This window comes from Fonsecaea pedrosoi, assembly GCF_000835455.1.
Source record: "Fonsecaea pedrosoi CBS 271.37 unplaced genomic scaffold supercont1.3, whole genome shotgun sequence".
NCBI classification, from domain to species: Eukaryota; Fungi; Ascomycota; class Eurotiomycetes; order Chaetothyriales; family Herpotrichiellaceae; genus Fonsecaea; species Fonsecaea pedrosoi.
In genome coordinates, this window is record NW_013550613.1 from 3,837,727 (window position 1) to 3,852,173 (window position 14,447).

Below are 14,447 nucleotides of genomic sequence, written 5' to 3' on the forward strand. Positions count from 1 at the left end.
AGAAAGCAGAAGACTTGGGCGAGAAGCGGATGCCTGTGGCTTACATTGTTATGTCCGTCAAGCGCAGAGACGGTAAGTCCAGAGTCGGTGAGGACGACTGAACGACACCGTCACTATAGTGGCATCCAGTTGAGATGGCTGTAATCGACACGCTGCTGTGAAAATGACAGCCAAGATGGAATGCCTCCCTGAAGCCTTCTGCCACACCCCAAGGCTCGACTTACACTCCTATTGTTCATTTTGCGCCGCACCTCGATTCATTCACCGGCACAATTGAAAAATTTCTTCAATAGCCGTCCACCCATTGGCTCAGAAGAAGTTGACAGTGAAGAAATATCAAGCGGCTGGGAAGAGATGGTTCCCCCTTGGGTCAATGAGGTGAATATTCACACTGATGAAGTTGAAATCTCTTCAATGTCATTGCGTTCTCTTTCTCTCACCTTTCTACAATCCTCCATCTACCTTGCAAAGTCCAATGTGTCGTTGTATCTGTCTCTCTATTCATGTTCCATTGTGATCGCAACAGCCCAGTCGTGCAATCAAGACTCTCTCCCATCAACTCAATTTCTCTCAAGTGAGATCGGCCCAGCCAGTGATTTGGCAACGCAAGATGCCTGTCTTCAGCGCACCTTACGTTGGACTCCCTGATCCTGAGAAGAGAAGAGTCGAAGACATGGAGCCTCCATTGGACTCCGAAGTCACTTCTCCTGAACGCCGCAACAAATCCTGGTACAAGAAACTCAGCTTCAATTCCCGCAGTTTTGGCAGAAGTGGTCGTTCTTCTCTCGCCTCCACTGGCACGTCGGAATCCCAAGCAAGAAGCGAGGATGAATATTTTCTCAACAAACCCCTCCCTCCTCTCCCTCAACCTCCATATTTCGAGTACATGTTCGCGGACGCTGGTCTGAAAGTGAAGATGTCTGACGAGTCAATGACACGAACATTCGAAGCACACGACAACAATGCACAAGGTAAGCTCATACTGTCCACTCACATTGGAATTTCTAACAATTATTCAGTTGTCCATGAACTGGAGGCCAATGAGGTTCAAACTAGGACGTCCAATTCCCCCAATTCAGGTTTCATCCTCGACACACCCGAACTAGCCCAGTTTGCCTTCGCCCGAGCTGGTGTGGACGTGACCACCAAAGGTATGGCATCATATTGAACTTCTCTGCTCTGTGCCTTCACTAACCGAACTTGACTAGATGTCATTGACAACCACTTTGCAGCTCTTGGCACAGGCCTCGAAGGGCGTCTTTACATTGACGTGGAGGAAGAGTTGGAGAAGGAAAAGGCTACTGAGTCGTTCTTTGGCGGTGTCGAGGCGAGAGAGGGGCCCTCTCCAGATCACATTCCGGTGGTCGATGAGGATGGCTTTGCCGATCGAAAAGAAGGTCTGGAAGACTGGCCTCAGCTGTGGGCACCAGACAAAGCTCAGAGGACTACTCTGGCCGCCAACTCCAAAGTTCCCGAGCCTGAAGACTTGTCGGTCCAATTACTCGGCAAGCAAACTTCCTCAAACGAAGACAACCAGTCCAGCGACGACAAGCCCATTCTCCAGCCCAAATCTCGGAAGAACAAGGTCAAAGGCTTCCTTCGAGATCCCTCCTTTCCTGATTCATACTACACTGCCGACGGTATCATCACCTTGCCGACTAACCAACCTGTCCAACCCGTCCAAGCTCCGCGTCCGTTGACGATCCGGAAGAAAGGTGAGTTTTATGAAATACTACGTTTCTCCTTTCCAAAGTACTAACAAAGTCTCTCCAGTCAAGAAGAGGAATGCTCGCGACTCATTCGTGACCAGATCCACGGGCAATGAGCATGAGCGGACATCTGATGGTTAGTATTCTATTGCGAACACCTTTTGGTGCTCAACCCCTGAGTCTCCTCCAAAATTTCTAACTGGTGAATACAGACGACAATATCCATCTCCTCTTCACCAAGAAGATTCGCGTGGCTGAGAAACTTGTTGATCAAGATGTCAACAGCAGCCGCGTCGTCTCAATGTCTGGCTCCATCTCCGACGACAGCTCATCTGCCTCCTCCTGCGACAGCCGCAGCCACAACAGCTCCAGCACCGAGTTCACCGACATCACCTGCGAAGATGACGACTCCGACGCTGCCCTGGCTCTCAAGCGCAAACGCCTCACCTCCGGCGGCTTGAGCGGCTACCCAGGCCAGTTTGAATCGTACGAAGCCGACTACCTCCACGTGCGCGCCGCCAACAGCGCGACCCTGGGTGCGCCAACCCCCTTCACCATGGGTGACCCGCTCCACCCGAACAACGAGTTCACGCACACAAACTTTGTCGAGGACCCGACCTACCCGTCCAAGAACTACACCAAGGCCGACCTGGACGCTCTCCCCGTGCGCTCTGCCGCCCTCACCCACGCCGAACGCTGTGCCGCGCACGCCGCATCCCTGGGCGACATCCGCTCCGACGTCGAAGAGACCCTTCGTCGGGAAATCCACCGTGAGTGTGCCGCCGCGCGACTCGAGGGCGTCTCCGTGGGCCAGTACCGCTACTACCAGGGATTCATGAGCTTGGAAGACTACATTGCCGCGCGTATCTGCGTCTGCTGGGACTTCTGCTGGTGCAGCAAACTGTGCACCATCTACGGCGACGTCCTCTGCCCATGCAGCGAGTGGATCGGCGTGCACGGTGATTGAACAGCCCTGATCGCGGTGTCCCTTTCCGAAGAGTTCACACGAATCCGAACCAAGATGAGAATGAGAAGGGAAAAGCAGCAGAACTTCCTTTCATAAAATCCGAAAGGACTATTTGATGGCTTGAATCGTCGATTCAGATCAGCCAGCTACACAGAGCGCTCCACTGGCCGATTGAGACGAAGTTTCTCACAGGACCAGAGTGCTCTGCACTACACGCGCGAAAGAAGAGTGGCAGATGAGGCATAGCTTTCTTCCCTCGCAATTTCATTTCGCCTTCCACTCACACACAAAGATCACAGCAAACACCCGCGAAGAGGGTAATCTCCAAAGATGAAATACCGCAGGTCGTCTCAAGAAAAACTGTCAAAGATGACACTCCCTCCACCTCCGGCGAAGAACGAGTCCAACCCTTGAAAGAGGGACAGAAAAAATAAAGCGGAAAATGCGGAGAAACACAGAGAGAGAGAAAAAAGAAGGGAAACTCCCACAGACAATGCTTTGTGCGTGTGTTTTCCGTTGGCACGATCCCAAAACTCCAGAGAGAGGAGAGAAGAGGGATGCGGATCATCTCGCCAATTTTTTTTTTTTTGTGCGATCCTATCCTGCGCATGTGCATGAGTGTGCAGGAAGAGGAAAAAGGGATTGAACTCAATTGGGGATTGATTAGGATGGATTGTTCTTGGTGTAGCATGGCATGCCAGGATATCATGACGGCGTTTGTTTACTTTGCTCGGGCGCAGTCGCGTGCTTGTCGGGCTGGACTCGACTGGGCTGGATCGAACCGGAATCGTTCAACAGGGTAATGACTGATTGGGTGCTGATAATAGACAGTGCAATATCGAATGAACGACAGAAAGAGACACACAGACAGAGAGACAGACAGGTCATGAATGCTGGACGATGACTGATAGATGCTGAATGCTGGGATGCTGGAAGGATAGATCCTTCTTAATGGGCTGATCGATCACAAAGGGAGAAAAGGGTCTCTCATACCTTCATAGGTATCAAGAGCGCGAGAACTGAGACTGAGACCTTGCATGTCAAGTCATGAATTGGCCACCAGCTCGTGTCATGTCGTACCATACAACCCACTGACACGGTATGGATAGTGGCAATACTTCTCAATACATTAATGATAAAACTGCGCTTCGACTCTTCCTTGTATAGTCTCAAAAACCACTCACTTACTCTCATTATGTACCTACCTACCTACGCAGTTCTGTAAAAAGCAGAGTGAGCAGTGTATAGGAAGACATCAATACCAAGGAATGCTTGCTGAGTGCAGAGCGCTTCCTGCATTCAGCGGCGTGGAAAAGAATATTTGCAGAGAAAACGACAAGTGCTATCAGTCAGTCGTGGTCGTGGTCGGTGACCAATAGTCAATAGCAAACAGTCAATAAGATGTAAATGGGATTGAAAAGAAGAGCTATCAAATCAAATCGAGATCGAATGTCCAGCTAGCTCTTTGTAGTTTCTTCGAGCAACGAGCACAAGATGTTAACCATGTCGCCCAACGAGGTGGGCTTGAAATGTTCTCATAATCTCTCGCGGCTTTCAGCCTCAGCCTCTGCTTTTGTTGCAGTTCCAAATTCAAAGTTCCAGCGCCGACTTTGTGTTGATTTTATTTGTTGTGTTGATAGAAAGTATCCGTGTCTTGGTATGAATCTTCGCCCTCATGGTCAATGCCGCTCGACTATGGTACCCCAAAGCCCTCACATTCACTAACACTCAGTGATCAATCGTCGAGAGCTCGAAAAGCCCACCCATCCGCTTATGTTGTCACCATTCGCCCCCTAAATTGTTATCTCTTTCTCATAAGCAATGCCGTCTTCAGATGTTGCGTGTCGACGAATCAAGGCTTCGCCTCTTCGATTTGCTCCCAACTGCCACGTTCAAGGAGACAATAGACCTTTCAGGAATCTGACAGTGTTTGTCATAATACCTGTGGAGGAAGAAAGGATTAGCCACGAAAACAAGGGATGCTGTCGTCTACAAGACGACCACTCAAACCTTACCTGTGGGCATATCCCTCGCAGGGATCGAGTCTTCTTCTGCATGACCAGCAACGTTGGAGGCACTGTCCTCGGGTCGGATTTCGACATGATTAGCCAGCTCCTGTTGAAGCATCTGGTTGACAGAGTCTGTAGCCGTGGAAAATCTCGTGGCAGATACGGACGAGGCCGAGATGAGAGAGAATGACGACTCTCGCTTGGTTACCGCGTCGTCGGGGATGCTCTTGGAAATATGAGCCCGGCCTTTTGGAGGCAGCGTGATTATCATCCCGGGTTTCAGGCTCTCCAGAGCGATTTCGCTGTCGGCATTGACAAGTCCTTGCTGCCCATCCATGAAGACACCACTCAATGGAGTAGCTGGCGGAGAGTACTCGATGCTTGGAAGTGGTCTGTCACAAGGATGCATGCTGGACTGAGTGTTTCCTTTGGATACAGCAGGGAGATTTGGTCGAACATCATTCGGTCTCACGGGTGCTGCCGCTTTGGTGGACAATGGCTGCGATTTCTTGATCCGCTTCGCTTTCGCCTTCGCCTTCCGATCATCCCCCGAGTTGGAAATAAGCGAATCGTCGTCTTCTGACTTGACCACTTTGACATCAGCAACGTAGTCCTCGTCGCCTCCCGAAGACAGAATGGCGCTAGAATCAACATCACTGTCCAAGCAAGCCTTGATGTTAAAATTCAACTTCTTTCCCCTGGTGCGACGGCGAGACGAAGACGCCCTAAAGTCAACCTGGCCGTCGACTTGAGGAGGTCCTGCGGCATCTGCGTCGTCTTCGTCGTCTTCATCCTCGACAGCTTCGATCTTGCGCTTGCGGCTTGCGGCAGTCTTCTTCTTTCCCTGACCAGCCTTCGGTCTTTGAGCAGGTTGCGGAGGTGGTGTGGTAGCTGATTGGGCAGGTGTTGCAGTAACTGGTTGTGCTGCGACTGTGTCGCCTTCAATCTTCTTCTTGAGTCGCCTCCAGCGAATCTCCACTGCTCCCCTAGTCGATCCTGTCGCCATGGCCACAGCATTCCAGTCGATCTATCAGATGTTAGTTGAGGTGTATTAAGAGAGCTATCGTCGTTGTATGTACCTTTCCAGCGGCATTTGCGAGACAATGGTACAGAAAGACGACGTTGTCGTCAGCTTGGTATGCAGGAGCCATGACGGCGAGTTTTTCGTTGCTTAGACTTGCAGAGGAGGGTGTGTTGAGTCGGGGAGGGATAGGATAGGGATTTGGGAGAGTGAAACCGAGGGAAACGAGTTGAGCAGACAATAAAGAGCCAACGCCTGGTCGCGGAGAGAGATAGAGGTAGCAAGGTCTAAATAAGTCTGCGATCAGTCTCAGAGGAACGTTTGTCGATGAGAATGAGGCGAAAGTGAGCCAGAGGTAATTTCAGGTACGGATGAGGTTGCGGCTCTCCCTCTCTCAATTCCACTTCAGTTGGTGTAAAGTCGCAGAAGCCGCGGGTTTCTGCTGGAAGGACAATCAATAGTCTGGCCGTGATCAATGGAACTCATTCGACTCATTCGCCTCAATAGGGTTTCAGACAATTCATGTTTTCATTTCAACGTCATTCGTTTCTCCCTGACTGGGTTTCTTGCCTGCCATCTGATTTCGTGTCATAGACTCGACCAAGGCTTCCTTGATGACAGTCTGGGCTCCCCTGGCAGCCGCAATGGCAGCATCCACCATTTCGTCGAACCCAATTGATGTATTAGCATTTTGTGTTGATACAGATCCGTTAGACCATAATTCCACAATCTCATCCCTCGACGGTAAATAGCCGACCACGCAGCTTGACCGTATATCATCGTGCTCGACAGCGGCAGGATCTAGCACGCGCAGGGGCTTTGAGTCGGGTCCAGGTACGACAGCTCCGACGCCCGCAGCCAACAGATCTAAACAGTCGATCTTCGCATCGGCCAAAGCCGCCATAGCCACATTGATTGCCGCTGCCAGCAGGTTGAAAAGTCCTAGCCCCGCAAATCGATCTCCCTCCCCTTGGTCATCTTCTCCTTCGAGGACTGTTACTGCGACGTCAACAGCACTCTTTGGCCATCGGTCTGGCAGGAGGACCCCTTTTAAAGCATTTTCCAGGTGCAACCCCAAATCTTTTTCGGTCTGGCTGGGTACGTAACCTTGCCGGACACGAGTCGCAAACGGAGCAAATTTGACAGCTGCGCTCAGTTGTGCGTTCGGCGAGAATGATGCGGTTCTCGGTAACGGTTTCGGCCCATGTACAGAGCATGACAACTTTATGGTGGAGGATGTAGGAACAAGAGAGAGTCTAGGCTCCGGAGGGCTTTCGAGTTCGAGATATGCTGATCCACTGGCTGAAGGGACTATCCCGGTCTGTAGAACTACGCTCGGTGTCAGCTTAGACCAGTAGTGAAGGAAGAGTAACACCGTACATATCTTGCGCAATTCGTTTGGTTTCCTCACTCGTTGTCGCAAAGCTGTCGCAGTCGCAGTCTGCGAGTAGGGCGCAAACACGGGAGGGCTGGTTGTGCCTGCAGGCCCATTTATTCTCCGTCTGTCGCTCATGACATCGCAATTCTGGGTCGAAGGAGTGGACGTCCCAGGAGGACTAGGAAATGGACTGAATCGAACAATACTTGGAGAGCAGCAGTCGCAGTGGTTTGCAGTCGCCAAGATGAATGAAAACTGCTCGCGGTTCACCCCGTCTGGGATCGAGGGTGACGCCGCCCTGTGCCCACCTTGGGGGATCTCCTTCGAGACGACCGTGATTGGCTATCTTGATCCATCGTTATGCCCCCCGTGATGGCCTAGGATGCATCCAATAGCACCGCGGCCTTCTCAAAAGCATCGTCAAGCGTCGGTGGATTTACTCCTACATCGAGCTCGGCAAATTGATTCCAAGATGTCGGTTGACCTTTCAGTACATTCACAAAAGCACCCTCGCACTATAATCACAAGAGCCCACTCTATCAACCCCGTCACCGCTCCCCCGCTCAGGCAGCACGGAGGTCTCTCTCTCAATTGTACTTGCCCTTCGAAATCTTTCCCGTCCCATCTTTGTACATAAACATGGACCGAAGTGAAAGCTTTATTGTCTCGCAACCCTCTTTCGCCCAATCAAAACCCCCCTCGATGGCTAGACATGCTCGCGACTTCCAAGTTCTATTCGCGGTGTTCTCCTCGCTCTGTTTTCGGGCTGGCTGCAATGTTGGCTCCAAGACGAAGGCTAACGATGACGTTCACTGAGCCTGTAGAAGAGGAGACCCTTCCAAGATACCATCCAGAAAACTACTATCCTGTGTCAATCGGCCAGGTTTTCCACGAAAGATACAAAGTATTGGCGAAATTGGGATTCGGAGGGTCATCCACTACTTGGCTTGCTCAGGATGTCACAAGGTAACATCGACCAAAATAATGCCGGGTCGGACTATTCTAATATCTTCGTTAGGTGGAGGTTCCAGAAGAATCGGTTCGTCACTCTGAAAATTCTCACGAGGGATGTAACAGATAATCACTCCACATCCTCTGAACTGGCACTGTCTACACAGATTGCAAAGGCCAATCCGACGCACGAAGGTTTACGTTATATAAGGACCGTTCTGGATTCGTTCGAGGCCCAAAGTCAGTTTGGAGTACACTTATGTCTTGTGTACGTGCCGATGAGGGAGACCCTGTCTACGTTCGCACGCCGTCTTCAAAACGGATGCCTCCCTGGCAATCTCCTCAAGCCCTTACTCAAGTTTCTATTGACTGCCCTTGATTACCTACACACTCAGTGTCATATCATCCATACAGGTATCTTCATCTGAGACTCTAAAGACTGGGGATTAAGCTGATTTATTCAGATTTGAAGCCCGACAACATTTTACTTGGGATTGAAGATGAAGAGATAATAAACGAGCTCATTAAAGAGGAGCAAAGGCATCCTTCTCCAGCGAAAGTTTACGACGACCGACGTATATATGCTCATCGGAACTTTGGAGATCTAAGGGGTCCTCCTGGCCGTCCTAAAATCGCAGATTTTGGACTTGCCGTTCGGTCGTCGTTCGATGGCACATTCAACCACCCGATCCAGCCTGACCTCTTACAGGCGCCTGAAGTAATCCTACGTGCTGGCTGGTCGTACAGCGCTGATATATGGAATCTTGGTGTAATGGTATGGTTTTTTTTACGAAACCCCCCTTCAACGCTCGTTTCGCTAATCAATTAAATGACAGATCTGGGATTTATTGGAAGGTCGATCGCTCTTTCAAGCTTTCGACCCAGATACTGATAGCTACGCACCCGATATACATCTCAATGAGATGATATCGTTCCTTGGTCCACCACCTAAGCAGCTCCTCGTCCGGGGAGAGTCAACCGCTCAGTTTTTCACACCAGAAGGTAAGCGCCATAATTCTAACCCGTGATCTCCATAAAACCCGTGAAATTGTGTTGCTAATTCCTTCAAAAGGGATCTTGATTGACAGGAAAGTCGGCAAGCCTTGTGGTATAGGTCTGGAATGTACTATTACTACACTTTCTGGCGAGGACAAGAGATTGTTTCTCCGGTTCGTTGGAAGAATGCTTCGGTGGTTGCCAGAGGATCGTGCAACGGCCCAAGAACTGCTCAAGGATCCTTGGTTATGTTCATGAGCATCACGCAAATTGAGGAATTGTTGGTCACCAGACAAAGCAGAGGGTTGACAAAATAACATCAGAGACTGTGACCAGCTCGACTTGTTTCTTTATTGCCTTTCTCATGCGACCTAGGAATGGCTACACGGAGATTGTACGCTTTTTAATTGGCGGCGGCAAGGGCAACGACGACTACAGTGCAGAGTATTACTGGGAGCGAATAATCTTGCTCTAAACGGCCATGGCGCGGTTTTTTAACTGCTCGCGCCTCACCCCGCATCAGGAATCAGGGTCATGCCGCCCTTGCGCACCCCAGCTCGTGCGAGCCGAGTGAGCGACCACTCTCGCCTCACCGGTATTGGACAACGCGCTGAGACTGCACCTGGAACTCGGCCTCCCGAGCTGTCCAATCATGACATAGAACTGTGCGAAAGCGGCGTGGCAGCATCGACCATGTTGTTAACTCCGACATCGTACAGCTTAAGCTCGCTCAACCTCAAACTGGAAACATGACAATGACAATTTGAAAGGAGTAACAGTCGCATTCCATGGTGTCTGATCATATTGCGCCAGTATGCGTAACGTTGGGCCTCGTGTACGGAGCCGAACAGCCATGAAGCAAGGCTGGCGCTTTTCTCAGGCTGACCCTTCAATCTTGCGTTGGGGGACTTCGTTAGCGTACTCATCTTCTCATTTGCCCAGTTGTTGCTGGTGAGCCTCATCTAGACCATCCAATGTCTGCAAAGTCCTATCACAGGCCCACATTTGAGCCAGAGGAGGACCTTGACAGCGGCCGTCTGGGCGACGACGCGAGCCGCTTCGATCTTGGTTGGTAACCTCGGTATCAGCTCGTTGACAGAGCCGCGCTCGCTGAGCGCCTGTCCGAAAGATGCCTTTCTGGGATTGGTACAACGCCTCAGCATTCATTCCAGGGCTTTTTCGGCCTGAATCTCTGGATCAGCATGGCTCGCACGGTAGAACACCTTGTGGGAACATACAGCGCCTATCGCTCTCATCGCCTGGCGTACCCTCCAGGGCCCCATGCATCGCTTCATGACTTCGAGACCACGATCGGGGCCGAGGTAACTTTGGAGTCTTTTAAGACCGCTTGGAACACAATCTGGTCGGACCAATGCCCTAGCCTAGCCCGCCTGCGCCTTCTACTGTATATGTGACGGCTCCGTCGTGGATAGTCACATAACCACCCAGGATTCATGTCGACACCTACCGACATGGAAGAGTCTCAGAATACCTCGAGAATACTCTCTTTGAATCTCCCTGGAGGCTCAGATATTTGTCATGTCTCAATCATCAACACGACCTGTGATATCACGGTACCACCCCACTACCTTGTTGAGCCCAAAATTCCCGGTTACGAGTGGATCAATCTTCCTACGTTCTCTTACTATATCAAGCACGAGAGGCTTGGAACGGAGCTTTTGTTTGACTTGGGCGCTCGAGCTGATTGGCAAAATCATGTGCCGCATATATCTGGCCTGATACAAGGTCATGTGCAGGGGGTGAAAATCGAGCAGGACGTGCAAGATATTCTTGCCAATGGCAACGTCGATATCTGTAACATCGACACATTTGTGCTTAGCCACTGGCATTTTGATCATTGTGGAGCGCCCTCAAAATTGCCAAAGTCCGTCAAGATGGTTGTCGGTCCTGGTTTTCGGGAGGCTTTTATGCCCGGCTATCCTACCAGACAAGACTCACCGTTTCACGAGGCCGATTTTGAGGACCGGGAGGTTGTGGAGCTCAGCTTCTCGGACTCTCTGCAAATTGGTCAGTTTAAGGCCCACGATTTCTTTGGCGATGGGAGCTTTTACATTCTCGACGTACCCGGACATGCGGTCGGACACATGGCTGGCCTGGTTCGGACAACTCAGGACACGTTCGTGCTGTTAGGAGCCGATACCTGCCATTTTGCCGGCTCTATCAGACCGTCCAAATATATCCCAATTCCTGACATTATCCCGGAAGGATCGGCGCTCGACAGGCGTCTGCCACGTCCTTGCTTGTGTGGAGGGTTTCTGTCATCTCACCCTCATGGCGAGGACGGTCGGTCGGTATGTGGATGCACTCCCCCCGTATTCCCAACTCCACCCCCGCGTTACTGTAGGTTGACAGAGCGCCTGCTGTGTATCAGGAACCGTTCACACACATCTCGACGGATGCAGCTACTTTCTACAAGGACCCAATCGTGGCAGAGAAGTCTGTGCTTGGCTTGATGGAATTTGATGCCGATCCTCGAGTTCTAGTAACGATCGCACATGATCCAGCAGCGCTGGATGTCTACGAATTTTTCCCTCGTGGCAGCCTGAATGACTGGCAGGAGAAAGGATGGAAGGAGGCTGCTCGGTGGGGTTTTCTGAGCGAGCTACCTTACAACGGCAAGACCGTCAGACCCCTCCTGGTAGATGGACTCTACAAACAGGGTCGGAAAATTCGAGGCTTGGAGCTGCCTGAGGCATAGCCCCTGTTGGTTCGGAAAAGTCTGGAAGCGAGTGGATTTCATTCATTAAACACCAATGGCCTGCGTCTCAATTTCCGTCTTGCATAACAGACACTCTAATGAAGTTTGGTCTGTCCAGCAATAGTACCTCGTACTGTCCATTTATTTGGGTAGAGATTGGTTGCCGAAACCGAGGTTATATGCACAAGGCTGGCGTTGTCAGCCTCGGGCTTTTTGGGACATTTTGATCCCGGCACCTGGCCCGCGTCCAATATGGTCTACGGCCCAGGTCCATGCGTCAGTGAGACTCAGCAGGACCTTTTCAATGCAACACCGTGCCTACCTTTAGTGTCACGCATATCCAAGTGCTTATCGAACCTCGTACGAAATGGGTAGCGCCGAATCACTGAACCCCAACGACTTTACCAAACTCTACCTCAATGGAGAATACGTAAGTGCACAAAGCACGGAAACGTACACTCTGTTCAATCCCAAGGATAACACCAAGGTCGTGGACGGCATCCCCGTGGCAAGAGCTGCCGATGTTGATTTGGCCGTGTCCTACGCGGAGGCGGCATTTCGAGGGCAATGGAGCAAATTTTCTGCCATGCAGAGGACGGAGTGTCTTCTCAAGCTGGCAGAACTTGTGGAAGACAAACTAACGCCTATCCTCACTCTCGACTCCCTCACTTCTGGGAACCCAGTGTCTCTAATTCCTACAAGAGAGAAAAACTACATCAAGAACTGTATCCTCTACTACGCCGGTTGGACAGATAAGCTCAGGGGAGAATATTTTCCTGCCGACGATGGTGCGTCCCAACGAACGTTTTCCTGCCTCCCATATCGATCTTGCTGATTCATGATCACTACCCCAGGATTTGTTAAGCTCGTTCGTCATGAACCGTTGGGCGTGTGTGCGGCTGTCAATCCGTTCAACGCTCCCGTGGCGACCATGATGCTCAAGCTAGCACCATGTTTAGCTACAGGAAACGTCATGATCGTGAAGCCGTCGGAAAAGACACCTCTGGGATCCCTTGCCATTGCCCCGCTCTTCGAACAAGCTGGGTTTCCTAAAGGCGTCGTCCAGGTCCTCCCTGGAGACGGACAGACCGGTGCTTTACTGGCGAGCCATAACCGCATCAACAAGATCAGTTTTACAGGCAGTGTGTCCACCGGCAAGAGAATTCAGACGGCGGCAGCACAGAGTAACCTCAAGCGCGTCACCCTTGAGCTTGGAGGCAAGAGCCCTGCGCTTGTTTTCGACGACTGCAACCTCGAGAACGCCGTTACCTGGACCACGAATGCTATCCTGGCTCGGTCCGGCCAAGTCTGCGTCGCCGCAACGAGAATCTACGTCCAAAAATCCATTGCGGATCGCTTTGTTGAAAAGTACATTGAGAGGATGAAAGCGGCAGCATCTGATCTAGGCGACCCCCAAGATCTCTCGGTCAAGCTAGGACCACTGGTAGATGCAGGACAATTCGACCGTGTACTGAATATGGTTGAGCGTGCAAAGTCACAAGCTGAGCTGGTCGTGGGCGGGGTCCGGCACGGAGAGACCGGCTGCTTCATGGAACCTACAGTGTTTCTGAACCCTCAACCCGATGCGGAGATCTATAAGAATGAGGTCTTCGGTCCCGTGGCCGTGATCAGGACGTTTGAGACGGAGGAGGAAGTACTTGGCTGGGCTAACGAGTCTGACTATGGCCTGATGTCTGGGGTCTTTACCCGCGATATCACTAGAGCCATGCGGGTTTCAGCACAAGTGGATTCGGGGGTGGTAGGCATCAACTGTGTGAGTTACATGAACATGCAGGTCCCTTTCGGAGGACGAAAACAGTCGGGTATCGGCAGAGAGATGGGTGAATATGCGCTCAGGGCATATACCGAGCCCAAGACGGTCTTGATAAACATGAATGCTTAACATTTGTTGTTGACAATGAATGTCATGGTATCGTCACAGCCCCAAACCCCCAGTCACTGCTGCAGTCCCAGAGATTGTTCACGTAACACAGAGGAATGGTTTGACGCCATCGTCGCGAAGCTTTGGTTCGGTGGCCAGTGTCAGCATCACGGACATTTACGAGAGATGTCACCAAAATGCACTTTGCGGAAGCAATAGAGCGTCGAAGCTGCAGCGCAGACATGTCGATGTTGACCAGAATTTCCGAGATACTCGACTGGGCAGATGAGCCATGCAGTGTCAACACGGTATTGTGTCGAACGTCGGGCACTCGGGGAAGTCCGTAGTAATTTCGACAGCTTCTCATCAGCAGCCAGCCTTTGCTTTCCAATCGATTTTCAATGTTGTTCAGAAAACATGTTGATCTGGTCCTCGCTGCTTGAATCAAAGGTGGCTTGTCCTTTTGGGGACCTGGCGGATTTGAACCGCTGCAGCCAAAATACAGAGGCGCCGTCCTTCCCAACGTCCAACCTAGTCTTTGCGGTGCCGCTGGGGTCAACCGTTGACCTGCGCTAATATCAAACTGCTGTGTTATTTTGGGCTTCCCTCGGCCATCCTTCTGAAGCCTTCAAATCGTCCGCCGCCATGGAAGTTGGCTTCCAGTGGAATTATGGCATTTCCCGGGGCCTCGACATCTTCCAAGGGGTCACCATGACATTACCGGTCAGGATAACACCCGGCTCCGCCTTCTCCCCAGTGCCGATATACTCGGTACTTGAGCTAGCTCGGGTGAGGGGGTTATGCCGCGTGCCTGA

At 51.3% G+C, this 14,447-nt stretch overlaps 6 protein-coding genes across 6 annotated transcripts; 4 read left to right on the forward strand and 2 right to left on the reverse strand.

The window, feature by feature from the left end:
* Positions 1–610: 610 nt before the first annotated feature.
* Positions 611–2,676, forward strand: Z517_05313 (uncharacterized protein; the record flags this gene model as incomplete). The annotated part of the gene is made up of 5 exons (XM_013430640.1): positions 611–971; positions 1,020–1,151; positions 1,209–1,715; positions 1,774–1,845; positions 1,922–2,676. The coding sequence occupies 5 exons, from the start codon at positions 611–613 to the stop codon at positions 2,674–2,676; spliced, it is 1,827 nt and encodes a 608-aa protein (XP_013286094.1).
* A 2,004-nt stretch (positions 2,677–4,680) lies between these two features.
* Z517_05314 (uncharacterized protein) lies at positions 4,681–5,836 on the reverse strand (the record flags this gene model as incomplete). Its single annotated transcript, XM_013430641.1, has 2 exons — positions 4,681–5,712; positions 5,765–5,836. 2 exons carry the CDS (start codon positions 5,834–5,836, stop codon positions 4,681–4,683), a joined length of 1,104 nt encoding a protein of 367 aa, XP_013286095.1.
* Positions 5,837–6,226: 390 nt separating this feature from the next.
* Z517_05315 (uncharacterized protein) lies at positions 6,227–7,219 on the reverse strand (the record flags this gene model as incomplete). The annotated part of the gene is made up of 2 exons (XM_013430642.1): positions 6,227–7,035; positions 7,087–7,219. 2 exons carry the CDS (start codon positions 7,217–7,219, stop codon positions 6,227–6,229), a joined length of 942 nt encoding a protein of 313 aa, XP_013286096.1.
* A 667-nt stretch (positions 7,220–7,886) lies between these two features.
* Z517_05316 (uncharacterized protein) lies at positions 7,887–9,506 on the forward strand (the record flags this gene model as incomplete). Its single annotated transcript, XM_013430643.1, has 5 exons — positions 7,887–8,050; positions 8,103–8,449; positions 8,500–8,810; positions 8,872–9,037; positions 9,355–9,506. 5 exons carry the CDS (start codon positions 7,887–7,889, stop codon positions 9,504–9,506), a joined length of 1,140 nt encoding a protein of 379 aa, XP_013286097.1.
* A 997-nt stretch (positions 9,507–10,503) lies between these two features.
* On the forward strand, positions 10,504–11,750 carry Z517_05317 (uncharacterized protein; the record flags this gene model as incomplete). Its single annotated transcript, XM_013430644.1, has 2 exons — positions 10,504–11,343; positions 11,424–11,750. The coding sequence occupies 2 exons, from the start codon at positions 10,504–10,506 to the stop codon at positions 11,748–11,750; spliced, it is 1,167 nt and encodes a 388-aa protein (XP_013286098.1).
* A 367-nt stretch (positions 11,751–12,117) lies between these two features.
* Positions 12,118–13,653, forward strand: Z517_05318 (uncharacterized protein; the record flags this gene model as incomplete). The annotated part of the gene is made up of 2 exons (XM_013430645.1): positions 12,118–12,538; positions 12,605–13,653. 2 exons carry the CDS (start codon positions 12,118–12,120, stop codon positions 13,651–13,653), a joined length of 1,470 nt encoding a protein of 489 aa, XP_013286099.1.
* Positions 13,654–14,447: the final 794 nt, after the last annotated feature.